This window comes from Dermochelys coriacea, chromosome 8 (genome assembly GCF_009764565.3).
Source record: "Dermochelys coriacea isolate rDerCor1 chromosome 8, rDerCor1.pri.v4, whole genome shotgun sequence".
Classification (NCBI taxonomy): Eukaryota; Metazoa; Chordata; order Testudines; family Dermochelyidae; genus Dermochelys; species Dermochelys coriacea.
The window spans coordinates 3,594,346-3,622,176 of NC_050075.1; the positions used below are offsets into that span (position 1 = coordinate 3,594,346).

Genomic DNA, 27,831 nt, shown 5'->3' on the forward strand with positions numbered 1-27,831 from the left:
GAAAAATGCCCTTTAAGTGCAAATCACTTTAGACATAAAATACTTAATCATTAATGATTTAAAGCAGAAAGGAATTTAGCGGACTTAGACATCCTGTAATAGGCCTTTTGACGAGGGCCATCAAGAACATTTTGGTTCAATTCAGACGGTTTTTCATCCTGAGTGGAATTCACCTGAAAAGTAGGCAGTTGCTTGTGCTCTATTCTCCATTTAAAAAAAAAATCCAATCAAACTTTCAGATTTCCTAAATAGCTTGAGGTTATGAATGCCAGATAGTTTCCAGTTAGACATTTACTGCTGCCTTAACTAGCTAAAACCCATCAGAAACCTCCTAAGGATAAAAACAGGGCAGAGAGCAAAAGCAATAATTTTATATTCCAGGGCCTGGTAGGTAAAGCCTGCTGAAATCAGGTTAAATTAGTGTAGGCTTCTTCCCTTTCCATTTTTAACTCTACAATTAATTAGCATAACTGGGGCCAGATCCACAGCTGTTGCACAGCTCCACTGACTTCCCGAGCTAAGAATCTGAACCCGAATCTCTGGAGTGGCATCTCCAAGTAATCTTAGATCATTACAGCATGTGAAGAGAGTCTTATTTATGTACATGATAAAAAGATATACATGAAGCTATATAATGAGTCCTTTTGGCACCCATGAATGCTATTGCTGGTCTGGTGTCAACTTAAGCTGAAACTACTGTTAAACATACTGTTTGATTTAAACAAAAACCAGTTGTGTAACTTCCATTCTATAAAGACACCCACAGTGGTCTTGATCCTGAAATCACTCATACACCTTTTAAACTTTAAGCTAGAGCTAGTCAAAAAACAGAATTTCCATCCTGAAGGAAATTTCAAAATTTGTTTTTGTCCTGAATTGGTACCAAAAACATAAAAATAAATAAAAAATCAAATTGTCTCAATATTTAGTGGAACACAAATTCTGAAATATTTTTATTCAGAAACAGCTAAATTATCTTACTGAAATCGTTTATTTCAATAATGAGAAAATCAAAATGAAATTTTCCCTCTTAATTTCAAATTGTTTTGAAATTTTTCTGTCAAAAATTTTATCGAAATCGACAAGCTCTTGTGAATGTTTCGATTTTGACTAAACAACATTTTCTGATGGAAAACTGTTCCATCAACATTTTTTTGACCAGCTCTACTTTAATCCTTTGAATAAGTCCTATTGAGCAAGTTAAGTATGTGCATAAGTGTCTGCAGGATTGGGGCCAGTGTTTGCCAAATGAAAAACCATGTTGTGGGAAAATCCTATAGAAATGAATAGAGAATTATATTCTTTCTAATGGCCTTCTTGTACAATCATGGAAAATTATACACCTGCCATAGAACTGGACAGGATGTTTAAAAAAAAAGCCTACATAAGGCATATATTTATTTAAATTCTGTAGATTTTTTAGTGTTACTTCTACAGAGCCTTATTGGTTTTATTGCTATTTATAAGACTTTTCCATGGCAAAACAGGGCTGAAGACATATGGCAAAACAGGAAGGGAATAACGTTTCTGAATTATACATTCCCAGAGTTCTAATGGGATGCTGCAAACACTGAAGAGTATATTGAAAAAAACAAAGAACGTTATAAACATACTTGACACAATGTCTTTTTTTAAATACAGCATATGGATCAGCACTGCACTTTGATTCCAGATGACTACAGTCCAATTAGGTTGATGAATGCCAATGGGGGAAAAAATGTATTTAAGTAGCAAAAAGTTAATTTATTTGATTATAACAAGACAATGTTTCAGCACCTCACTTGCTATGCCTGTGTCTGTTTGTAATGAGGGGAAACGCAATGAAGAAGTTATCTTATTAAATATAAACATTGGAAGACCTGTTATCTTGCATTCATAAACACAGATGAATTATGAAGACAAAGGAATATAGGAGTGTGCTGATTCTAGAGACAATTTTAAGTCCCTTAAACCTTTACTTTGCTGAGTCATTGCAAAGAGATGGAAAATAGATTGCTTATCATTCTTGATCAGATCCAGAATAAAAAAGGGAGGTGCAAGAAAACCCTGATTCAACAATTAGAATGAGATGAAGACTACTTACTAGAGGGCCATTTGTGAGCCGTCTCAGTTGTATGTGGGGTCTATCCCAGGTAGCATCATGGCACTGAAATCTGGTGCAAGACAAAGGCTGCCCTACTGACTGTTTACATTTCAGTGGATTATTTTAGAAATTGGCACAGGAGGCTGGCAGCTTCAGTAAGTTGATTAGTGTGTATTACCGAGACATTTCACACAGCTTCTAAGGAGTCAGAATGAGTCTCACCGGGAGATCTGCTTTCTACTCTATATATTGTAACACAAGAAGTGAAATCGAACTGGCAGGTGTTAGTGGGATTCTCCACGGTGAAACAGATTTTCCACAGACTCTTGTTAAAACAATAGAAAGATCTCAAGATTAAGCCAGAGCACCCTGCAGGTTTTGCCACAGTATAAATTTCTATATATCTTGCCAACAATTTAAATGCAAAGGCTTTGGATGAATTGTAATGATCTAACCATGATGCATTTCATCATCTATACAAATTTGGTTTCAATAAGGTTTTTAGCCAGATTATCCTGTATACATTCAGCAATTATAATTGTATGACCAAGCAGTGAATTAGCTTTTAACTTCACGTCTCTTATTAAAAGGGGATTCAGTTTAAAAAAAGGAGAGGAAATGATATAGATAAAAAAAGAAAAAGATTACAACAACGATTGACTTCCATTTACCAGAATTCATATGTTATTGCCCCACCAATGGCACATTCCCAAGACGTATGTTCTCCAAAACGGTGCACTGAGAACCCTCTCCTATAAGCTTTTTATGCATATAGCTGTGGTTGATTTCAACAGGTGTCCTGTGCACAGAAGACTTCATGATGAACCCTGTATGTGATATATGCTGCATAGATTTCCACAACACATCTGTATGTGTTTTAGACTGGCAAAGTTAATAGGTGCTTAATGTGTTGCCACATTATTTATTGCTGACCCAAAGCAGCAATAACTTCTGTTCCTTATGGTAAAACAGCAGAGGTTTTTCTTTTCAATGGCATACATGCTGTATACCGTTCAAGGCATAAAACCCTTTCCTCTGGAATTTGCCTCAGCTTCTGGAAGCTGTTCATTATCTCACTGGATCATCTTGATTCTCATCTCGCTTAAACTGATGTAAATCAGGAGCAACTCCATTGATTTACATCAGCCTGAGAGGAGAACTGAGTCCTGCATCAGAGGAATGGTTATTAAATAACCATTTAACAAACTATACAGGCAAAAGGAGAAATAAGAGACCTGTGTGCTTCACATACTGACCTTATGCACACTGCATGCATTTTTCCAAAAACTGAACCTCTCCATCTCACCATGGGCGTAGTTTGGGGATAGCTGGGTGAGGCATTGCCCCCCAAAATGCAAGACTCGGGCAGGCGCAGAACTTTTCCCCAGACACACACAGCCCCATTGGCCTGATTGGAGCTAACCCCCACCCCCGCCAAATATAGAAGTCAAACTATGCCTATGCTTCTCACTCCTCCTTTGCTTCCGGGGCAAGTAACTTACTCCAGCCCTTTTTAGTGGGTACAAATACATTCCGCCTGGTTGCGCAGTCAGCTATGTTCCATGGTGCTCTAGTGGGCGGGGAAGAAATCCTAGGTTCTAATCCCACCCCACCTACCTGCTTGGGGGAACACAGTACTGTACTGTACTGGGTGCACAGCAACTTTTCTCTGCCCATTGCTTCAGCTGCAATGTGCGAAGAGTTAATGCAGCAGCATAGTGGTAGTGGGATTCTTACTCTTTATTACCCCCTCACCCTTTTGGTGCAATGTTAGGCAGGACCACAATCCAGCCCTGTTTAAGCCTTAAACAACGAGGAGTCCGGTGGCACCTTAAAAACTAACAAATTCATTTGGGCATGAGCTTTCGTGGGTAAAAAACCCACTTCTTCAGATGCATGGAGTGAAAATTACAGAAGCAAGCATAAATATACTAGTACATGATATACCAGTGTATTTATGCCTGTATCTACATTTTTTTAACTCACAAAAGCTCATGCCCAAATAAATCTGTTAGTCTTTAAGGTGCCACTGGACTCCTCGTTGCTTTTGTGGATACAGACTACCACTCTGTTGTGTAAGACTTACATTCTGCTCTTGTTTAAATAAAGAAAATAGCAAACCAGCATGTCTTTTCCTTAGAGTTTCCTACTGGAATAGAGAACTTAACAATAAATGCAACCCTTCTGTAAATAAGAGATGAATTATCTATCACTGCCTTCAATTTCAGTTGACCTCTAACATCTATATTTTCCTCGGTCAATGCATGATACTGTGCAACCTTTACATCACTTACTAACTAAGACAAATATCTGTGGTCAATGCTTGTTGACAATTGCCTTCAAAAGATGAAATTTGCCAATCCCATTACACTGTTTTGCTTTCCTGATGCCTCATTCACTGTGTTAGGGAAACAAATAGCACATATGAAATACAGACATTTCATTCCCATCCTTTCTGTATCCCAGCCACTAGCTGCTCAGGCTAAGTTTTCACTTTTTTTGCAAGAAGTTGAGTTATTCTGCACAACTTGCTGTGTCATTTTCCCATTTGGTGAAAACTGGACATAAAACAAACCCTTAATTCAGCAAATATATAAAGCACAAATTCCCTCTTTAGCCCCTGGAAGAAAGTCAGAATGTAAAAGGCGTTTATTCTTTTAGGTTTCCCAAAACAAATTGCTTTAATATTCTGTTTTGAAAGACTATTTGTTGCCAGACACCAAACCTTCCTGCTAAGTCATCTGAACCAGGATTAGCAAAACTGACCTCACCCACATCAGAAAAAAAAACTATTTCATGGAACTATGCAGGACTAAAGCTATTTTTAAAAGGCCTCTTAAGAAAAGCAGCCTTTTTACCATGAAGTGTGACTGCTTCTTAAGCAAGAACACTGAAAGGTCACATCCCTTTTCAACTGCTAACCCATAACAGCAGGATCAAGAGATCCCTAGGATTTTTTATGTATACAATTGGCAAACAATGAAACTCCATGTCTGAGCCAACTGCGGCACACTAAGCTGATTCTGAAAGGAGAAGTCATTCCTGCTAAATATTTAATGTATTTCATTATACATTTAACAAAATTGTATCCCTCAGGCTAATAATAAGACAGGTACAGGAAGCATGTTCCTGTTGAATTATATTATATTGTATGTTAATGAACCCTGCAAGAATACATTCATGCAGAAGACTTTTTAATATTCATATATATTTCACAGAGAATAAACAATGAGAAAAGGCCATTTATACTGCTTTAATTTATGGATTTTATTCATTTTTATTTGTATAGTACCTGTCTTTAGCTGCATAGTTCAGGAAGGGATTCTAATATGGTCAAAGGCCTTGTTTACAACTGCTGTACCTCCAATGGAAGCAGCCAATGGCCATATGAAAGCATCAGTAGATGTAATTAGATGAAAGTTGTAATTCAAGTGAGACACCCCTGGGACTAAGATAGTGGTTTTGTATGTGATGTACTGTGATGACGTCTTTACCATATATAGTGACTTTCAACGTGAAATCAACCCTCTCAAAGCAAGAGGCATAACTCCTTTGATAATGCCAAATGGATGGTATATAATCTCAGAGACAAATGAAACTGAAGTTTAAAATCCATGCGCTCCCTGCTATTACATGCTGTGGATGGGAACTGCACACAGTGACTTAGCATATGGTATGCTTGGCTACATGGCACACTCGCTGTGGAAGGAACGCTGTGAGATGTAGCAGCACAGGACATTAGGAAGTATCAAAAAAGGGGCCACAGTAATGAGTAGGGTGTCAGGGGTTGGTCACCCACATCCATGTGAGCCCGGCTGACACCGACTCCCAAATTCAGGACATGATATGGAAAGGGAACTACTAGCTCTTAGCATTAACTAGGAACATTATTCTGTGCTTATCTAGCAGAAGCATGTCTCGGATGGGTGTCCTAATCACATGGCCACCGGTGGAGACTTCATGATGGCACGGCGAGATAACGTACAAAAGCACGAAGAGTGTCTATATTAGATGTGTGCGCTGTAGGGTTTCCATGGCTCTAGCTATCTAGCCCAATGTAGGGATGTATTTGGCTCACATCACCAGAGTATCTGAGCGTCTTTCCCAAACTTAGTGCATCCTATGGGGGTTTTCTTTTCCGGATGCTTCTCCACAGCCTTTTGCAGCAAATGGATTGGGATGAAAGTTGGTTACAGGATCAAGTTCTGATGAAAGAAGAAAGAAATTTATGGCCATGTTCTCCAGGGCCATGGAAGGAAGCAATGGGCCCAGCCTGGCACGCTCCTCCACTGCAGCAGCTTCTTTACATCCACTCTGTTGGGTTAAGGATCCACTGGATTTGAAGTTGAGATTGACAAGGGTGGGGAACAGATGCTCTGTGCAGCACACTTCCTTCAGCATCCAGTGCATCCTGGAATGACAAAGGAAGCTCATGCTGCACCTAGCGTCTCCATGTGCAGGCCTGGGGGTCTTGTAAAAATTGGGCCTACATATGTACCTCGCTTATTTATCAAAAGTGTCATAATAACCTATAGCAATAAATATTGATGGGAAGAGGGGCAAAGGGGAGTCAGAAAGACTGAATTAGTCCAAACAAAGAGGACTACAGATGTAATTCAAAGACTTGTTTAGATCATGTCTGGTAAACAAGAGAAGTGCAGGACTGAAAACTTGGCATGTCGGAGGTTAGGCTTAATTGGTGGACAAAATAATGAGGGTGTGACAAACACGACAATATCCTGGATCAACCACATTGAATTAAATTAGGTCAAGTTTTACTGAATTAAGTTTAAGTACTTTAGGAGTTCATTGTATTAAAACATTTATACATTATTGTGGATTGTTTGGAATTTCTTTAGGAGGAGGAAGACACGATTAATGCTATCTCTGGGCAGCATTATAAATGTAGAGATCTGTTTGGGACGATCCATGTGAAGTGGATTTCCAAGGAGGTCTTTCGAAGCTACACCCTGGGGAGAAAAACCCCATTGTCTACTGATTACCTGCTCCTGGAAACTCCAGTCCTCATGTGAGTTCTTGTTCTGGGCCAAAGCATGCTGTGAGCCTGAAACCACAGGAAAACCTCTGTGTGAGGTTTTGACAGACTGCTCATCTGCCAAAGATCACGCTAGAGTTGCAGTGATGTCTGGTAAGCTTATTAGCATGCATGTAGGTTCTTTTATTCTTTTCAATATGTAGTCTCTGTAATGCTTTTATCTTAAGCATAAAATGTTCTTGCTTAGAAAGAGCTCTGTGGTAACTTATAATTATGGCAGCTACACTGTGTACTGTCTCTGAAGAGAAGGCAAAAAAAGCCTGCTTAGGCATCCTGTCTTTTGCGGGGGATATCACAGTATAGTCAGGGAACTGTGCTGCCTGGAAATAGATCTGCTCTAGGAATTATTCTGGGGAGGTTCTCTGACCGGTGCTATACAAGAGGTGAGACTAGATGTTCACAGTGGTTCCTTCTGGAATCTAAATACCCCAGTCAGAAGGGAAAGACACACGTGTCTGCCCCCAAGAGAGGCAAGAGCAGGGAAACCCTTGCTGGACCACAGAGGGGGAACACAGGTACAGCTGCCCTGAACTATGACAGAGGGGACAGGCTATTCTGCCCATCACTCCCTTCTAGGGTCCTCAAAGAAAGACTTTGGGGGGGAAATATGGTCTGATGAAATGCCAACGTTCGCTGACTAAAAGACAAGGGAAGGAGAGCGCTTCACTAAACTCTTTTCTTTTCCTCAAAAGAACAGCTATTACCATCTTTAATACCAACTAAGAGACCGTCAAACAAGGTTTTGTTTTTTTCTTCTAAAGGTTCTCTCCAGCTAAAGGGAACAAGGGATGCTGTTAAAATGAAAGCCCAACTTAATACTTTACTTTTCAAACGCTTTAAGTGTTTTTCATTATTTTCTGTATCTTTAATAAAAGGTTTAAAGGATTTTTAATTATGTGTTTTCCATGGGACTAAGCAGGCTGAGGTCTCTGGATACCAAACCTTGTTTAAAATTGTTTCATGTTGCAGAGTTCCAGAGTCATGTTAACAACGTTGACTCTTTGGACCCTTATAGTCTATCAAAATTAATACAGTATTCCTCAGATGGTGTAAATTAGCATCAGTGGAGTTAGACTGATTTTCCCAGCAAAGGATTTCATCCATTTTGTTGCTTTTACAGAATTAAGCTCCGGCTGTTTCTGCAATTGCTCCTAGGAGAGAAAATCAGCTGACAAAGAGTCAGCAACAACTGCACAAAACTGTGTACGTTTATAAAGGAAATGAAACCCTTAACAGAGCTGCGGAAACAGATACATTTGCAACACTTTGCAACAGGAGGTCCCTGAATAGGCTACTGTGTAAATGGAATAACCATTTGGGCAATTAAAGAAGATTAAATATGCACATTTCAGAAACACACCACTGCCCTGGCTTTTGACGAATTAAACTATAAATGATCTGGTTAAAGCTATACTAAAGAATCTTTTATCTAAATCCTCTGGTCATTTTGAATAAAAGAGTTTTCAGGGATCCAGCTGAAGGAGTAAACAGGTTTTTGGGGAACTGTAAAAACTTCACTTAGAAGGAATTACTGGTGACGTAGACTAGAGGCTTACACTTTGAGGTTAAGCTGCCCTTCATTTTCTCAGGAGCAGCCTTTAATTATACGCAAATAATCACAAATTTCATATAGGAGATTGCTGTAATTTCACAAGTAGTTACTATTTCATTTAAAAAGGAAAAGAAGAGTGCAGCACTGTTGGGTGGATGAGAACATGGTGGGAATCCAAAAGGAAAAGGCTCAAATCCCTGCTAGGGTAGGCCTACTTGAATCTGTTCCTCTTTTATAAATCTGCCTGTGTTCACCTCATTTTGCTGTTAACCAACCGGGTTGTCCCTTCATACCACTGCAATGGAGTGTGATCTCACAGCTCTGTTGCTAGTCTGCAACAGTAAGACACGTAAATTGGTGCTTTGAGACAGATGACCTGGTTCTTCACTGCCTGGCTCCTTGCATCTCATGTAGTAATTTAGACATACAGAATGGTAGCATTTTCCAGCCCCTTTGGCCAGCTGTATATGACTATATAGCATGCAAAGAATAGGGTCCAAATTTTTAAGACCTGAATCTTCTTTCTTTTATACAAGTGTAATTAAATGGAGTTATTCCCCATTTACACCATTCTGAGATCAGAATCTTGTCCCAGTTCTTCTCTCTTATCTTTCTTTGAGATCTCCAAAGCCCAGACAATGTTAAGTAGACTTCCTTAAATTCCATGCCATTCACTTAATACTGAGTTCACTGTACCCAGACAGAATGGAGCAGCAGAGCTGGAAGGAAAACAGTTTTCCTGTCCCACAAGAATTTGAGATTTCAGAAAAACTTCCCATTCCGCATCAGGACAGAAAGTCAAAATCTCAAAAACTCTTGTAAAAAATAAAAATCAGGTCAACTGAAATGCTTCATTTTAATCATTTCTAAATGTTTTGTTTTCAACATTTAAAAAAAGTTTACTGTCAATGAATTTAAATTTCAAAACAAAAAATTGTTTCAACCCAAATGGAGGCCTATTACATCCAAACCCACTTCACTCTCAACTCTTCCTGCAACTCAACTTCCTTCCTTCCTCAATTGCAGTCCTGTTGCAAATGGACAGTTTTTTTTTTTCAGTAGAGTTCTTTACAAGATGGCTCTGTACTTCTGGGCATAAATCATGGACACTCAGAGGGAGATGCTAATTGACCCAACCGGCATGTTAGCCTTTAGGAAAACCACATAGAAAAGGTACTCCAGAACAACTAAATTCTGCATATAGCTATGCCTGTTAGGTGATTCATCGTAAAGATGAACAGGATATGGGGAGGAGGACAACAGAAAGCACCAGATAGACCAGAAGTATCAAAACAACAGAGATTATCAAAACTAACTATCCAAATGATCAATTCTGTTACGATGTTCTTCTACAAATTTCTGAATTAAGTCATTTCTTATATCAGAAGGCAAGAATATGAGGAAAATCAGATTATACATTATTCACAGAACAAGCCCATTGCCAGCATTTTACCAATGCTATGCACCTTTATAAGAATATCTTTTATGTGTTCTCTTAGATACAGATCTATGTCTACTTTGGACATTCTAGTCTGAAGATTGCCTTTTGCTGGCACTTAGAAGAATGCTAACGTGAACTCTCTCATCTTAAGAGATAAGAGACAAGTCCAGAACAAGACCCCAGAAGTTTGGCAAAGGGGGATTTGGAACTGAAAGTTCTTGACTCATCCCTCTCTATAAAAATGGGTTGAACCAAGACTCCTGAAACTTTGGGGGAAATGAAATTTTGCATTCTTGGCCCGTTTGTAGTAATGGTATTGATTCAAAGTGGCATACTGTGTATTTCCTTGTTGTGTAGATGTGCAGGAACCTGGCTGTTCAACTCAATAGCTGGGCCTAGACACCAGATCTGCCAGAAGAGCTAAAGTCTGTACGCATGCACTGAACTGCAAGCACATGTTGAAAGCACCACGTGTTGCAGGCTTGTGATACAGCGCATTCTCTCATATGAAAATGTACTGAGTGGGAGCGGCATATCTGCCCTTGTAATCCGATTTAAAGCACAGAAAAAAGTTCCACATATTTGATTACTGGATCTCCTTTGTATTAGCTACCCTGCCCTTTACATCTCAGCACTGGCATAATCTGCTCTATCATTAAACTGACCGTTTTCATTCAATAGGTTGAACAGTGCAGCTCACTGCACAACTTCACAAGAGAGGAAGCTGGGGAGATGCGAATCCCAGAATACAGGCTTTTTTTTTTTTTTGGTAATAAAGATGAGGCAATGTCAGAGATTGAGGTGCCAAAAGAAACAGATGAATTGAAGAGCAGCGGGTCATCATGACTGGATGGTATATACCATGGGGATGGCAGAAACTTGGTAATGAAAAGGGTGAGCTACTAACAAAAATGTGCATTAAAATCACCTACTACATCAGATACCAAATGACTAGAGGCTAACAAGTATTGTATTTACCCTTAAAAAGACTCTAGGGGTGAGCCTCTTTTTCATACAGGGTACAACAAGGAGATCTGATCTCTGATAACAGGAAAAAAATCCTATTTGAGCATAAGCTTTCGTGAGCTACAGCTCACTTCATCGGAAAGCTTATGCTCAAATAAATTTGTTAGTCTCTAAGGTGCCACAAGTCCTCCTTTTCTTTTTGCGGATACAGACCAACACGGCTGCTACTCTGAAACCAGGAAAAAAAACACTTCTCATTCTACCAGGGAGTAAATGAAAACTTGGTGTGCAGAATTCCAAGGAAAAATCCATGGGATGAAATCCCGACAAAACTCTCATTGACTTCAATGAGACTCTATTGTTGTATAGAACTAGAGTAGGGGTTCTCAAACGTCACTGCACCACAACCCCTTTCTGACAACCCCCTTCTACTATATCACCCTGGGAGGAGGGTGGAAACTGAGCCCCACTGCCCTGGATGGGGGGGAGAGGGGGCCACAGCCTGGGCACTGCCACCCCGGGGTGGAGCTCGGGCTTCAGCTTCAGTCCTGGGCCCCAGTCTAACGCTGGCCCTGGCGACCCCCTTAAAATGGGGTCCCAACCCACAGTTTGAGAACCACTGCACTAGAAAATCAGACATTGCATTGTAGTCATGGTTGGTGCCTTATAAGATTTGGGCCTTTACATCTAGAGAAGCAGTTCTGTAGAATTTGGAGAGAGGTGAACTTGAAACAAGGTGAAATATACAAACTGCCTTAGTCAATTAGAAAAGCTCAAAAAATGTATTACTCATCTTATAAAAAGAACAAAATGTAGTAAGAGGGGGAAATTGTACAATTTTTGTGAGAGAGGGAGAAACATGGCCCCTGCAGCAATAAAGCTGATGCAACTTTAAATCTAATTCCAAACCTAATCACTTTTAGCTGATTGATTACAGTAGCTGTAAAATATAAAGGGAGAACTTGAAGCCGCAAGGCTGAGTATTTTTGCTTCTAATGCTGGCAGAGCAAAATATCTTCTTACCTCTTGGGAGACCCCAGAGAAACCAGTGACAAGGGAGCCCAGACTGTATGATCACATTTTATTCAGAATAATTTTTTAACAAAAAAAAAAGAATTAAAACAAGCCCTATTACTTTAAACCATTAGGAAGAGAAGCCCGCCTATTCGCTGAGATGAGTTTTCCTGACTCTAATCCATCTTCACTGCTGTGTTATTACTCTACTGTTTCACGTAATTAAAATGTGGCAGGTACTTTACACACCAGGGGGACTAATTGTATTAAAATAACTCTTTATAACCAACTTTACAAAGCTTATTTTTTTTACGGTCTTTTAATAAAGAAATCAAGATAGTACTACTACTTAGCCTTTATATCGCATACAGCAGCAACATTTAGGCTCTTTAAGTTAAAAGAAAAGGAGTACTTGTGGCACCTTAGAGACTAACAAATTTATTTGATGTTTCAGAGTAGCAGCCGTGTTAGTCTGTATTCGCAAAAAGAAAAGGAGTACTTGTGGCACCTTAGAGACTAACAAATTTATTTGAGCATAAGCTTTTGTGAGCTACAGCTCACTTCATCGGATGCATTCAGTGGAAAATACAGTGGGGAGATTTATATACATAGAGAACATGAAACAATGGGTGTTACCATACACACTGTAATGAGAGTGATCACTTAAGGTGAGTTATTACCAGCAGGAGAGCAGGGAGGGCGGGGGAACCTTTTACGTAGAGACTGTCCAGTTTGACCAACGTACATGGCAGAGGGGCATTGCTGGCACATGATGGCATATATCACATTGGTAGATGTGCAGGTGAACGAGCCTCTGATAGTGTGGCTGATGTGATTAGGCCCTACGATGGTGTCCCCTGAATAGATATGTGGACAGAGTTGGCAACGCGCTTTGTTGCAAGGATAGGTTCCTGGGTTAGTGGTTCTGTTGTGTGGTTGCTGGTGAGTATTTGCTTCAGATTGGGGGGCTGTCTGTAAGCAAGGACTGGTCTGTCTCCCAAGATCTGAGAGAGCGATGGCTCGTCCTTCAGGATAGGTTGTAGATCCTTGATGATGCGTTGGAGGGGTTTTAGTTGGGGGCTGAAGGTGATGGCTAGTGGCGTTCTGTTGTTTTCTTTGTTGGGCCTGTCCTGTAGTAGGTGACTTTATTTGAGCATAAGCTTTCGTGAGCTACAATTTATGCTCAAATAAATTTGTTAGTCTCTAAGATGCCACAAGTACTCCTTTTCTTTTTGCGAATACAGACTAACACGGCTGCTACTCTGAAACCTCTTTAAGTTGTTAACAATTCACTTGCAATATTTAAATATACATTTTCAGCTTTAAATGAGACTTAATTTATTTAAACAAAAAAACATAACAGATGCGTTGGTTTGTTCCTCTGCAATGTTCAATGTTAAGAGATATCAGAAGCTGGTATTAAAAACCGCAAATCCTATAAATCCTTGAGGGGCACAGGAAAGAGAATGGGGAGTTTCTCAAAAAATGGGGAGTTTCTGTGAGCTATGATTAGGGTAAATCTCTGACTGACAGGGGTTAGCAAGAATCTTTTGTATGGGCAGATTACTTCAATTTCCTACAGCAGGATTCTTTTAAGGTCAGGCTCGACAAAGCCCTGGCTGGGATGATTTAGTTGGGGATTGGTCCTGCTTTGAGTAGGGGGTTGGTCTAGATGACCTCCTGAGGTCCCTTCCAACCCTGATATTCTATGATTTTAGTCGCTATTAGAGATAGGTTATGGGACTAGATGGACTACTGGTCTGATGCAATCTGGCAATTTCTATGTTCCATTTCCCAGAAGGTGAACACAGGATGTATCACGGCAGGTATGGATTTGCAGAAATCAGGTCAGCCTGGACTTGCAGAAATCTCCACGCAACACTCACAACTCCCTCTCTGCTCTTTGCATGCAACAACGTCACACCCTCCTGTACCAGGGGGAAATGGAGCCAGGGTGTGGATGGAGCGTTAATGTGGCCAGGGAACCTAATCTCCCTATATTTTGGGTTCTCCTACCCATGTGGATGAGAGATGCTGGCACACGTGCATTTGGAAGGAGACACTGGCTTTACCCTGTGGTGCTGATTTGAGGGACTAGTGGAAGTTGGAAGTTACAAAATAGTTTCCTTGTAAATGATTTTATAGGGTCTGTGCTTTGCAGGAATTGTCATCTTGCAAGATGACTTTGGAACAAATATATGTATTATGATAGTGTCTAGTGGCCTCAATCAGGGATCAGGGCCACTAGACACTCTACACAAATATGACAAGACAGCCCCTAACCAAAGAGCTTACAATCTACAAATATGATGAAATAACTGACTGAGGCTATAACAAATAGGAACACAGGGGGAGAATAAGCAAGCAGTGAGCCAATCCTGATTAGCTTTATGAGCAGAAGTGCAGTTTGACATTTGGCATTTAATGCAGCTTATTGGCCATTACTCTCTTATCAACTCTATTTAGCTGTCTTGCTGTTATCCAAGAGTCTCCACAGATGGGCCTCATGGGAAATGTTTTAAACTGTTACATTATTTGCAATAAAAGGCATCTGATTCTAGCCTTGTGGAAGGTGGCCAATGGTTTGTCATTCCTCATTCTATGAGCCTACCTGGCCTCATGGTATTTTAAATTAGAAACCTGTTTTCTTGTGTGCTTAAATAGGTACATCTTTTATTGTTATATTTGAAAATTTATACAACAAAACACTATTTAAAGATGGTCTAAATTCATTACAGTAATTGTCAAAACACAGGTCCTTAGCATCTAACGACCAAGCATCTATGTACGTAGTATGTGTGTATTCATTAAAGGTAGTTAACAGCAAGGTCCATTGTTAAAGAACTACCTTATTAGACATTATGAAAAGCGGAACTCAAACTGGAAGACAATTAGGAACTTGGGCTACAATCCTGCAATTGGAGCCGCATCACGGGGCTCTTCACAGGCATAAGAATATGTGCCCATTGGACACCGTGGGTCTGATTATCCTCTGCTTTGCATCTGGTGCAGCCATTCACTGCTGTGCAAACCAGGTGTCAAATCTTACGCACAGGCGTGAATGACTTCCCCAGATGCAAAGCAATGGAAAACAGGCCCCGTGTGAACATGGAATTGCTGTTTAAATCAGTCTGCAAAAAGAGAAGTGCAGATATTTCGTTTCTGTTTTAAACCTTCGAACATTTAACCTTACAAAATACCAAATTACATGAGTTAAGCACTCTTCATTCAATAGCACTAGTGTTCAAATGTCCCACAGCTAAGACTTGGATTTTATAAAGGCCTGCATTGGGAAGCATGCCTCCGCAAGCCAGGAATGGGGGGAAAAGAATATGTGGGATTAAAGACGTGCAAAAGGTATTTCACTTGTTTTGGTGCAAATGGAGTAGATTGTTATCTCCATAAGAACAGTTCTGCTTTGGGAAGGGGTTCCACCACTCCCTTCCCCACTCTCCATTATCAGCATTCATTACATCCCTGAGGTTTCTCCAGCAGAAGGTTTGCTGTGCAACGAACAGACCTGCTGGATATAATGTGCACTCATTGTATTGCAAGGACTTCCCTGTGGAGCTCAGGTCACTGGAGCTCTATGGGGAGAGCTGCGGGGTGAGACAGGGACACCAGGTGAAGTGTGGCCTCCATGAGGAGGGCTCTTAGGCGAATATCCCACTCCTTTTGGGTCCTTGGCCTGAAATTCTTTCAGATTTTTCACTTTTCTTTTGTGTGCGACTCCTCCAAACACTTTAGGCAAATGCTATGAGGCTCACTAACTGACATAGGCTTACCACAAGTGTAGCACCGTTTGAAGCCCGGGGACCGGGCCATGCCCCACCCTGGGGCAAAGTCCCTGCTGGGACTCTAACAAACTAGTAACTTCTCACACTTAATACTTAATTACTAACTATCTATCAACTATATACAAGGGAATCACCAGTAGGCAATAGAACCACTATCACACTTGCAAAGCAAGAGGAAGGCACTCCGACCAAACATCACGGCCGGTAAAAAGGAATTGAGAGGGTGTAGGGCTGGCGGCACTTCATACACACTGGTGCATGAGCATGGGACTCCAGGTGGCACCAGAGCCAGCCCTATGGATACCGCTAAGGCAAAAAATTCAGACAACAGCATACCTGGGCATGCACAAACCTAGAATGGAATCGACATGAGCAAGCTCTCGAAGAACAACTTTCTCCTACTTCCGGAAGGGCTGGCAGCCTGCCAAAGGGATGTCCCTCCTCCCTGCAGGTAGCTCAGATCTGTCAGGCTCTGTGGCTAACATCCTGTCTAAATTGTTTTGCCTCCCTAGAATGACCCTCACCTACTCGTACCAGAGCAGGGGAAAATTAAGTGGCCTATCTGCAGCCACTAGCTGGAGAATTTTACTCCTTTCATTACTTAAAAATTAAAATTGACCCTAAATGTATTTAATGCAGAAGTACTTAAAGGGGTTTTCCGAAAAGGAGTACTTCCCATCAAGGGCAACTCAGATGCAGCTCCGCCCTCCGACACACAGTTTGTAATGCTCTGCAACGCAGTGGTGCAGAGCCCTAGGAAGTGCAGTGGCTGCAGGAGCCTGGACCCACCACGTCTGTTTGTTCCTTGTCTGTTTTCAGTGCTGTCTCCTTGGCTTCACCCGACTCTCTCTGCTCCAGCATCAGGACACAACACCAAGCAGAACCAGAACTTCCCTCAGCAACCCATCCATGTGAATCTGCCAGGTCCCTACCAAACCAGCAGGGACGGCCATGCCAGCTGCTTTAATGCCTCATCGCCATCAGGTTCAGCTATCCTCTCCCACAGGTGCTTCTCACCAGCTCCAGTCTGGAGCAAGAGCTGTTCACCGAGGAAGTCAAAGAGCTGGTCTGCCCCAGCTTGGGGACACCAACACCTATCAAAAGAGCTTGCAGGCAGAAAGATTAAGTTCTCCCTCAGGGAAACGCTGAGAATTCCTCTGCAGTGTTAAAAGCTTCTGCCACAGCAATGTCTTTCTCAGGGGCCAGCCTTGCTCAGATCAATATCCTCATTCACTGCCTACCAGCCAAAAGCCAAAAAAACTCCTCTCCACTCAGCAGTGCTTCTTCCTTTGCTGCAGATGACAAATCTCCTCCTTCAACACAGAGTTTTGTCTTTACAACAGAAACACATCATCCTTTAGGGGATTCCAGACATGCCATTATCATTCTGCATTCAGCGGCAAGAACTGGAACAGGTACACCAGAGGAGAAAGATCCAGGCAGGACTTCAAACCTGCATCTCTAAAACACACGTCCTGACTTGTAGCAACCTTCATGGAAGTTGGAGGGAAGATCATGGGTTGCAGGAGGGAAATGTCTGGAAAAGACACCAGACATTCTGGGTGTCATGCATATGACAAGGAGGGGGTGGGGATAAACTGCAGTTTGAGCAGTTCCATACATAATTGATTTAATAGTGAGCCAGTTTAATTTAATAAGAACGGAATCCTCTCATGTTATTACCCAGCACTTGGCACATGAAACATGACTCACTGGCCCCACCCATTCATAGACTAGGAGAAAAGGAGCATGGGAGGGGAGAGGAAAGGACTCCAAAAATGTGTGTTTCTGGACCAGACCCATCTCGGACAGTTGGGTAACAGAACTGATTCTACACGGATACCTAATAGTACTGAACTCTTTCCTCAGGGACTGATTCATTCACTCCAGGTCACACACACCTATTCGAGGCTGCAATGCTTGGGAGCAAAAGTAAAAATTGAAAGTACTGTGTCCACTGAAACACAGCATTCCCCTGGGTTTTGTGGCTCTGTGTCTGTGACACAGTTTGGAAATTGGTGTACATGTGCATTTCATTTCATGGCGTGATTCAAACTTATCTCCTTATACCTGAGCATAGGTTTTACAAACCCCTACCAAACAGTTCCCCTTTCAGGCTTCAGGATTTATAGCCTGTATTATCATCAACACAGACTGTTCATGCCTACTAAACTTACACTTATGAAAATGAATGAATTAAATACCTATTGGAATCTATTTTATCCTGGGACTGGTACAAAACCAGTGTCACAGAGTGGCTGGCCTTTTAAGGGGAGTTGGGCCTAGCCCTACCTGTGACCAATTCACTGATGCTGTAAGGCCAGGGATCAGGTGATAGCTTGAAGATCACCTCTTCTTCATGCAAGCCAGCAAGTAGCTCAGTTGAGCTGGAGAGCTGTAGGCAGGCTCCTGCAAGAGTCCCTGGGTCAGGAGGAAGAACCCAGTTTACATATCAAGCAGATGCCCAGCAGAGTACAATCGAGAAGGAAGTAGAGGCTCACCTGGATTCACAGACAGAGGGCCTGTGGAACATAATACTGCAGGGCATAGATAGGCCCCTGCAGAAGACCCTGGCCGGGGAAAAAGGATATGATTGATGTGTTGAACTTATGTTATTTTGCAGAAATAAAGCTGAGTCTCTGAAGAAAACGGGACTGAAATCCAGTGGCTGGCGAATGTTCTTTGGTGCATAGGCTGGTGAGTTAGAACACTGGCTTACAACCAGGTATCAATAGCTGGGATAAGATCAGTTTTCCAAGACTGCAGCAAAATTCATGTCTGAGCAGCTATTTTCTAAAATGTATTACTATAAGAAGACACAAGTTTTACTTAATAATGGCACTAATCCCATCAAAGTAAATAACTGGTTTGGTAAAGCTTTAATCACTCCTAATTTTGGCTCACCCCTTAGTTAACTGTGGGTAATAGCTAATTTCTTCTAGATTATTGCTTTAAAATGTTTTGCTCCCAAAGCACACATGCAGTACATATGCATTACCATTTACTGTACATCTTGAAAGTGCAATTATTAGAGAATATGAGCGTGACAAATTATAATGGCATAGCAGTTAGTCTGTTGGATACAATAAATTTATTCAGCCTCTCACTGACTGTCAAAGAGATAACGTAGGTTAGGGCTGATCAGAGCTTGGACAGAATCAAGTGAAGAAAGGGGAAAAAGAAAGATGCTACTCACATCAGGACCCCCCAGATCTAAGAAACTGACCAGGTGGAATCTGCTCTTGCCAGCTGTCTCATGAGATAGCTCTGTGGTTTCATTTTCAAAGTTAGCTCCTCCTAAAGACCTTGATGCTCCTAAGCAATTTCCACCTGATCAGTTTGACAAAGTTCTCCCTTCCTCAAGAAGCAATCCTATCGTTATTACTCCGCTCAGCTCACTTATCAACTGGAGTATGGTGAGTGGCTTTATAACAGAATTTCCTGATATGTGGATTTAGTGTGTCATGGTGCGATGTTTCACTGTATGCTGACTTTTAGTCTATTTCCATGTGTACTATAGGTGAAACTCACTCCCATGCAGAGAGCCCACCCAAAGGTCTATGCACAATTTAACTCCTCACAAAAGAGCATAAATAGAACTGGCTCCAGAGGGTGAAATGGACCCCTGTGTAGTATATCTCCCATTAAGTTTGACAGGAGTTTATCCATTGAACTTTGGTGGGGGTTGGATTGGGCCCTATATCTGGATCCCAGTCAGCAGGTAACTCCTGCTTAACGTATTAACAGGAGAACCGGATGGAAACTCCTGCATCCAGAGGAACAGACTATGCTCTACTAATTTAATCTAAATAAGATATGCAATGTGGCCAGCTCTTATTTTCTCAGAAGTTACACAATGTTTTGGTATTTTCCATAAAGCCTCAGTTCCTGGAGACATGTAATTACGTTAGAATCACACCTTTCATTTAAAAAAAAAGCTTCTAACCCTCATGAAGAAAAGCTGAAAAATGTGAAGCAAAAAGGCTTAAAAACACAGACAAATACCAAGTAAAAAAATCCCAGATCTATCATGTTTTCAGATATGATTTTTCAGCCAATTTCATTATTCTGGGGGACTTAACACATGATTTTTGAATGCCTAGGCTTGATAAAACTGCACACAGCCTTGAGAATCCTTCTCCAGGAGATGAAGTAGATTACTGAGGACCTTCACACTTGGCCCATAATGTGTTCCTTGGGAATCCAAACACCATTAAGCTGTATCTTATATATGATGCCTGAAAGAAATTCTACTGGCCTCCCCAAATATTCACTCCCCGTTTTGGCAATCCCTACTTACAATTGTGAAGTTCATAACCTTGAGAATCCAGATGGTCATGGCAAGGTTCACCAGGATTAAAATCATTAGGAGTAGCACAAAGAAATAGAGGCATCTCTTCCTCCAGCCGTAAATCCCCACTTTGTATACATGCGGGCCTTCCGAGCTCTGCATGGTGCTCCTGTGTGCATACTGTTCCTGAGGCATCTGAAACAAGCACAGAAAAATAAGTATGACCATTATGCTGCAGGACGAATCAGATGGTGAGAAATGTCTTGTGAGAATGACTTGTCTTGGGACATGGATCTATGCTGATTAGAGCATTTTTAAATTCAGAAATTACCAGCTGGACAGTGCCTCTCCCTGTGGCTTGTTTCTGCGTTGTTCCTTTCACAGCTCATTTTATATACATCATAATACAGTTTTTAAAAGCGCACACTGTGTAAGGGCTTCCCATAGAGACCACTCTCCAGTGACTCTCTTAGCAGCTCTGTTTTTTGCAAGGCAGGCACTCCGGGCCCTCTCAAAATCTGGAGAGTAAAATTTTTGCATGCGCTTGGTAAAAGAAGTTGAGTTCAGCAGTTTGGTTTGAAGATGCAATATTACTTCTCAAAAGCTTTCATTAAAAAAAATCATCTCAAATAGAATTATTCTTGGTGGCCAAGAAAAAGGAGAAGGGGGAGGCGTTTGGCTTCTTTATTTCTCCCTGCTCCCCACCCCTTGCCCCAGGGAAACTTAAAATGTGAAGTTCTCCAGCTGCGCATCCCCAATCAAATTACTGCTGAAAGATTTACATCGAACGGAGGTTTCTGTTATTGCTGGCTCTGCCACTTACACTTGCTTTGCTGAACAGGGATGCACTGTGTGTTTGTGGCAGCGCACTGGGAAAGCCAGGCAAGGGTTTTGGAGATAAAAGAGAGGAGAGAGGAAAGGAAGAGGGTGTAGTTACTAAAGTGTCTCAGAACACCAGCTCTATGGTGTTCCTGCAAAACGCACAGATTTTTTGATTCCACCACCAAGAGCTTGGTTGCGCAACCCTTAGTTTCTTACCCGTGCAAAACTCTCCCGTGGACTTCAATGGGACTTCTAGCATGAGTAAAGGCTCCCATTTGTAAGGGGTGCACAATTATGGTCACAGGATTAGAATGTTGCATATATGCCACAATCCTGAGCAGGGAGCCATGCAGGTCTGCATCCCTTCAGCAGGAGCACCAAAGAGTTTATGCTTGCCTGAGGCATGATCTCTTTTGGTGCTTTCCTGGGCACAGAGAGGGTGGGCAATGTTGCATTAGCCATTGCCAGCTCCAACATGCTGGCTTCCTGTGCCCCTTTGCACCTTCTTTCTGGCATCTTGCTCCCAAGAGAAGAAGGAGCAACCTCCGCTCTTCCAAATCATGGAGGTTGCACAAGGATTGTTGCTTTAGGAGGTGCTAGCAAGAGCCCTTCAGGTGTAAGAGAATGCACGTGAGTGTGTGCACGCACGCTCCTTGTACACCCCTTCTCCCCTGTACACCCAATATAACGGTTGTCACAATCTGGCCCTTAATGTCCTAACCACGGTGGGAGCACTGCCTGCTGAACTAAACTACTGCTGGACAAAAGTTTCCTGACTTGTTTTGTAACCATTTCATAGGATTTCCCCAGGGAACTGCTTCTTATGTTTGCAGGCCTGCAGGCACACGCTGAAGACCACAGAATCATGGAAATGTCAGAATGGAAGGGACCTCAACTGGTCCATTCCCCTGCACTGAAGCAAGACTAAGAATTATCTAAACCATCCCTGGATAACTGAAAATTCCTAACACCAAATCGCTGGCTGAATGTTTTGCAATTAGCCTGCTAGAGACAGACTAAGAGGATACCAGGAGCTCTCTGGAGCTACAGACTCACGGTCACTGCCTCCTTGCTCGCTACATCTTCCGTCAGTCTTTGTTTTACATGAATTACAAAAGGTGCAACAGAAGATGAAGTGACCTAAGTCCTCCTCCATACAAGATGGTGAGAACAAAAACCTAATGGAAATGAGAAGTCATTTGGTAGCAACATCTTTATTACCACTATTAGGTATTTGCTGGCTTTTAGGAGGAGCTTTGGCTGAGAGCTTTTGTATTCCCAGGGCCAGATTGTGTTATTAAGGCACAGTCCTCGGGAGGTAGCGGTGCAGAGCCCACCGTGAGTCCCTGGGGGGCAAATTCCTCCTTTGTATAACTCCATTTGCTTCAGGGCTGAAGTTCATGTTGCATCTTTGGCAACGGAACAACTCATTGCTCTAATGCTGGAGCTATTTGGCCATTTTGTGCTATCCACCACAGCCCAGGACACAGGTGATGGCAATTCTAGAAGGGAGTCTGAAAGGGTCTAGTTTAGGAATCGCTGACACTCTCTGGCCTTTGTGCCAACTTTTGGTATCGTGTGCATCCTGGGATGGGAAACAGGATGGCTAAATAGTAGCTTTTCATTCACAGAGTGAGGGATCAGCAGGCTTTCCCTCCTCCTTCATTACACCTCACACCTAGGCTCCGAGTCACTATACCCATCCATTTTGTACCCCTCCAACTCATACCAATGACAGGTTCAGCCCCTGGCTCTGGTAAGGTGGCTTAGCGTCTGTACTGCCAACTCAGGCATTCAAAATTCATGAGTCAGGCCCCCAAAAATGTCAGATTGGTTTAAAAATCACAAGATTTTGAAAATAATAAATGTTGGCGGGGAGGTGTGTGTGTTTATTTGCCTTCTAGTTTTTAAGCTGAGAGTACACTTGGGTCACATTTTCAAACTTTTCTCCACAACCTGGAGGGCTAGACATTTGCTTAAAAAAAACACCAATGAGAGCTGATTCTCAAGTAATAACATGGCTCCAGGAGGTGGGACTTTATAAAACACCAACTCTCACAAGACTCAACCAGGCAACACAGTATAATCTCCTCCGCCTACTTTGAGCCCTGTTCAGCGGCAAGATTTAGTTTACTATCTTTCAGACACGAGGGACTGTATTTCCTTGCAAAACTAAACCTAGAATCATGTGAGGTGCAGAAATGTCAGTCAGTAAAAATAGCCATTCCCAGGCAGTGATATCTAAGAGCAATCCAGAAGCTGGAATCTATGTCTCTAGAAGGTAGATAAACCCAGAGACAAAGGGTCTGTGATTTCCCTTGCAAAAATACACTTAAATATAGTGAGGAGCCCCCTCTTGCACCCCAAACCCCTCATCCCCAGCCCCATATCAGAGCCCTCCCCCCCGCCACTCATTTCTGGCCCCACCCTGGAACCTGCACCTCTAGCCCAGAGCCCATACCTCCTCTGACACCCCAACCCCCTGCCTGAGCCCAGAGCCCCCCCATACTCCGAACCCGTCGGCTCCACCCCAGAGCCCGGAGCCCCCTCCTGCACCCCAAGCCCCTCATCCCTGGCCCCACTTCAGAGGCCGCACCCCCAGCTAGACCCCTCACCCCCTCCCGCACTCCCACTCCCTGAGCCAGCCTGGTGAAAATGAGCAACTGAGGAAGGGTGAGGAGAGCGAGCGACAAAGGGAGGGGGGATGGAGTGAGTGGGGGGCAGGGCCTTGGAGAAGGGACGGGGCATGGGCGGGGCCTCGGCAGAGGGACAGGGCAGGGGGCAGGGCAAGGGTGTTCGGATTTGTGAGAATAGAAAGTTAGGAACCCTAAACAGCGTATCCTGGAAAGCACACACTAAATGCAACTCTCTCGCCCTTGGAAACACAACTGTCTCTCTAACCCATCGAATCATGCTGCAGGCTCAGCCAGTCAATGAACCAAATACAAGTACCATATGACTTCAACACTTGACTTCAATCCAGCTCCAAACTCTCTGTACATTGCAAAAAAGTTTCCTCTTTTTTTTTTTTTGCTTTGATTCAGAGAGTGGGGAAGATGTCACGTCCAACTTAGGTAAATGTGCAGACACCAAAAGATTTCTATGGGAACAGCACATAGCAACAGGAACAGGCTGATTTTGAGTGTTTCTGTGGTTCACATCAAACCTTTTGTGCAGCTCTCTTCTAAACAGTGATGTATCATGTACAGTACTGCAGCATGTATGTGCCACTGAAGTACTAACCAACCCTACATTTATAACAAGAGCATAACACAGGATTCACACAGAAGGAATGTACTGCACTGACAACAAAATAAAATGCTCAGATTGTCCATTATCTAGAGGAAAAGAAATACTGATGGACTTACAGTGCTGAGGGATATTAACAAATGAGTAGAATGAAAAGCTTTGCAAGGCAACTACAAAAACAGCAAAAGGCATCTGCTATCAATATTCTAACTCTATGTGGGAGAGAAAAATATGCTAGTTATAGTTTACATCTTGGCAATTTCTCCCAACTTAAACATGAAGCAGAAAGCTAAGCACCACAAGAGACAGTATTATCTGGAAAGAGAGTTTTATTTTGCAAGGATTCTTCCTTATAAATACATAATACTGATTTGTAAAGGAAAATTTGGAGGAGGGGTTATTTGTTGAGCTTTTAGGGTTTTTTTGGTTTTTGTTTCGAGAAAGGATAGACATGCCTAGTGTTTGACTGTACGTTAGCATGTGAAAAATTAATATTCTAACAGAAGTGGTAAAAATACAGAAGTAACATACCCATTGAAAAAGGCAGCATTAAAGTGCCCCACCTTTCCACACATTGGGTTTCAAGACACTTGTGTGGCGTATCAGACAATCATTGCCACATTTACAACCCTGCTCAAAATACAGAACTGCAGTGGTTGCTCTTTACAACTTTTCGGTTTTGCCTCAGACAGCCTTACCCCCAATATTAGCGGTATACCCTAGAGACTCCTTATACCAGATTATATACCTCAAATAGGGCCTGATCTAAAGTCCATTGAAGCCATGGGAGCTTTTCCACTGACTTAATGGGCTGAAGATCAGACCCACAATGAGACAGCTTTATTTACTTCTCAGGCTAAGTCTACACTACAAGCTAGGGGTGTGATCCTGCAGCTCATGTATGCATACTCGCATCAGCTCTCACCTCTATTTCTACTTGTGCTGGCTCGCTGAGAGCTAGCGAGAGGATGCACACAAGAGCAGGGGATAGACATACCTTTAAAGGCCCCTGGGAGAGTTCCACACAGATTGCTCCCTGCAACTTTTTGCAGCAAGGCCTTGGTATCTGCTGAGGCCTTTGTAACAGTTGTTATGGGCTGAGGATTGCCGAAGGTAGACTCGGCCGAAAGGGATCTCAAATAAAAAAACAAATAGAAACCACTTTCTATAAATCACACCATGTCTCTTTAGTTACAGTCTCACATGCGCCTTCTCGCTTTTATCAAGCCCCGCTTGGGTGGAAATAGCAGATTGCTGATTTCCTGTTTCATGCAGCTGGAGCTAGTCTTACTCTGGCTGCAGTATCTACATTGTCAATTTATTGACCAGGAGTTGTTTTATCTTTACAGGGAAGGATTTTAAAAAAAAAATCTAATAAACTCACATTTCCGCTGGAAACCCCAGTGTCATCAGATTTCCTGCAGATTTACAGGCGGGAAAAGCTGAGTTAGCTAAATCGGGGCTCAGAATGGAGTGAGCCCCAAGAGGAGGAATCAATGCCATTCCTGTGCCCAGGGTGGGGGTTTCTTTTATCCGTGCCTAAATGATTAATGTTTTGCACCAAAATGATTTCAAACTGAAAGGAAATACACTGAGGGCAGGGGAGTTCTGCCTCCATTGGGAGGCCTGCATCTTTTGTCACTGCAATCTCACCAGCGTTCTTGGAAACGACCTGCTCCGATACTGACCCACTCATCTGTTCAGAGCTGCAAAGAGCCGCTTGCTGAAGTGAAGAACTGAGGCAGAAGCAGTTTCTCTTCTCACCCAATGCAGTCAGACCCCAGCTGAAGCTTTAATTTACTATACTAACATCATTCTACAACACGGGCCTAACTAGACTGCTCGGGGTTTAAGCCCAAAATGGGCGTCAGTTAAACACTGCCAAATAAGTGTTACATTATTTTGTGTCCATATATGGGATGGATCCAGAAGGGACTATACAATCTCCACAGAGCTGTCTGCAAAGATTGCTTAAGTTATCCAGTTTCAGAGTAGCAACCGTGTTAGTCTGTATTCGCAAAAAAGAAAAGGAGTACTTGTGGCACCTTAGAGACTAACAAATTTATTTGAGCATAAGCTTTCGTGAGCTACAGCTCACTTCATCGGATGCATTCCGATTTAAAAAACGACTTGCTTACAAAATCAGACATAAAAATACAAAAGCGTCACAGCCAACTAGGACTGAAAAATTGCGTACGTTCTCATCTTTACCATGTAATTATAAAATAAATCAATTGGAATATAAATATTGTACTTCCATTTCACTGTATAGTATACAGCGCAGTATAAACAAATCATTGTATGAAATTTTAGTTTGTACTGACTTTGCTAGTATTTTTTATGTAGCCTGTTGTAAAACTAGGCAAATATCTAGATGAGTTGATGTTGCCCCTGGAAGGTCTCTGCATATTCCATGTACCCCTGGTTGAGAACCACTGAGCTAGAGGAGTGTGACACCCTGACACCCCAATCTTCACCATTGTCATGTAATTAGGATATGCCTTATACAAAATATACCTGGTGATGTGCCAGACATTAATATCTCATTGGATTGTGTGTGTTATCGTCGTATGTGGAGTTATGAAGTTTGGCTCTGTGTGTGTTACTGAAACCTGTTGTGAGGTTGAAAACACCCACAAGCAGCCTTTCAGGTAAAACTCATTGAGGAAAAGAACAAGCACAAGGATTACCGCAGGAACTGTGTTCAAAAGAAACATCTCCGAGATAGCACTGCACAATGGGGACTGTTTGACGCAGGTCCCAGCAAAAGAGTTTTCCAGCAAGTGTGAAGAAGATATAAAAGGGGGGGAATTACATCATGGGGGGGGCCTCACTCTCTCTACAACACCACACCTGGAAACACCTGAGGAACAAAGACTGAACTGTGGGAAGTGATGGTCCCAGGCTAGAAGGATCTTTATCCTGTGCATGAAAACCTGGGAAAGCCAAGGCAACTTGTGCCTTAAAAATCTGCCAGCCTGTTTATCACTCAGGGTAAGAATTTGCTAATTTATATCCTACCTATCTAGTGTGTTAAGCTCAGTTTGCGGTTTTTCTTGATCTACAAAGGGGATCTGTTTTGATCAGTTGGCTATCCCTTATAATCACTTAAAATCTACGTCTTGTACTTAATAAACTTGTTTTTGTTTTAAACCCAGTTTGTGTAATTCATAACTGGGGGTGGGGGGAGCTATACATATCTCTCTCCACAACGCAAGACAATACAATTTTGGGTTTACTCTCCAGAGGGGGAGTGCACTTGAGTGCTGGGCAATTCCTTCGCTGAGCTCTTCCAGGCAGAGCTGATCTCAGCATCTGTGTGAATACAGCTGAAGCTGGGTGTGCCTCTACCTTTGTGTGGTGCTGGAAGGGGCTTCAGAGTCTGTCATAGTAGCACAGAGTAACGGGAACCCAGGCTGGTGGGACAGGTGGGATCAGTGGTATTTCAGTCGCAAGTGGCACCCCGGGGGGAACCTGTCACAAGAAGTCTGTGATAAAAGGTGCTGACCATCTTATACCTCTAAGCAGTGCCCCAGAAGTGCACTTCCACACTCATTTGC

At 42.2% G+C, this 27,831-nt stretch overlaps 1 protein-coding gene across 4 annotated transcripts in view; it reads right to left on the bottom strand.

Moving 5' to 3' along the window:
* SGCD (sarcoglycan delta) overlaps positions 1–27,831 on the bottom strand; it is a 532,111-nt gene that overhangs the window by 182,323 nt on the left and 321,957 nt on the right. For 3 of the 4 annotated variants that reach the window (XM_038414953.2, XM_043520273.1, XM_038414952.2), the window contains one exon: positions 20,210–20,395. In XM_038414953.2, the coding sequence (XP_038270881.1) occupies positions 20,210–20,395 (186 nt within the window). The remainder of the gene's footprint in view (positions 1–20,209; positions 20,396–27,831) is intronic. The other variant, XM_043520275.1, reaches the window with a different exon arrangement.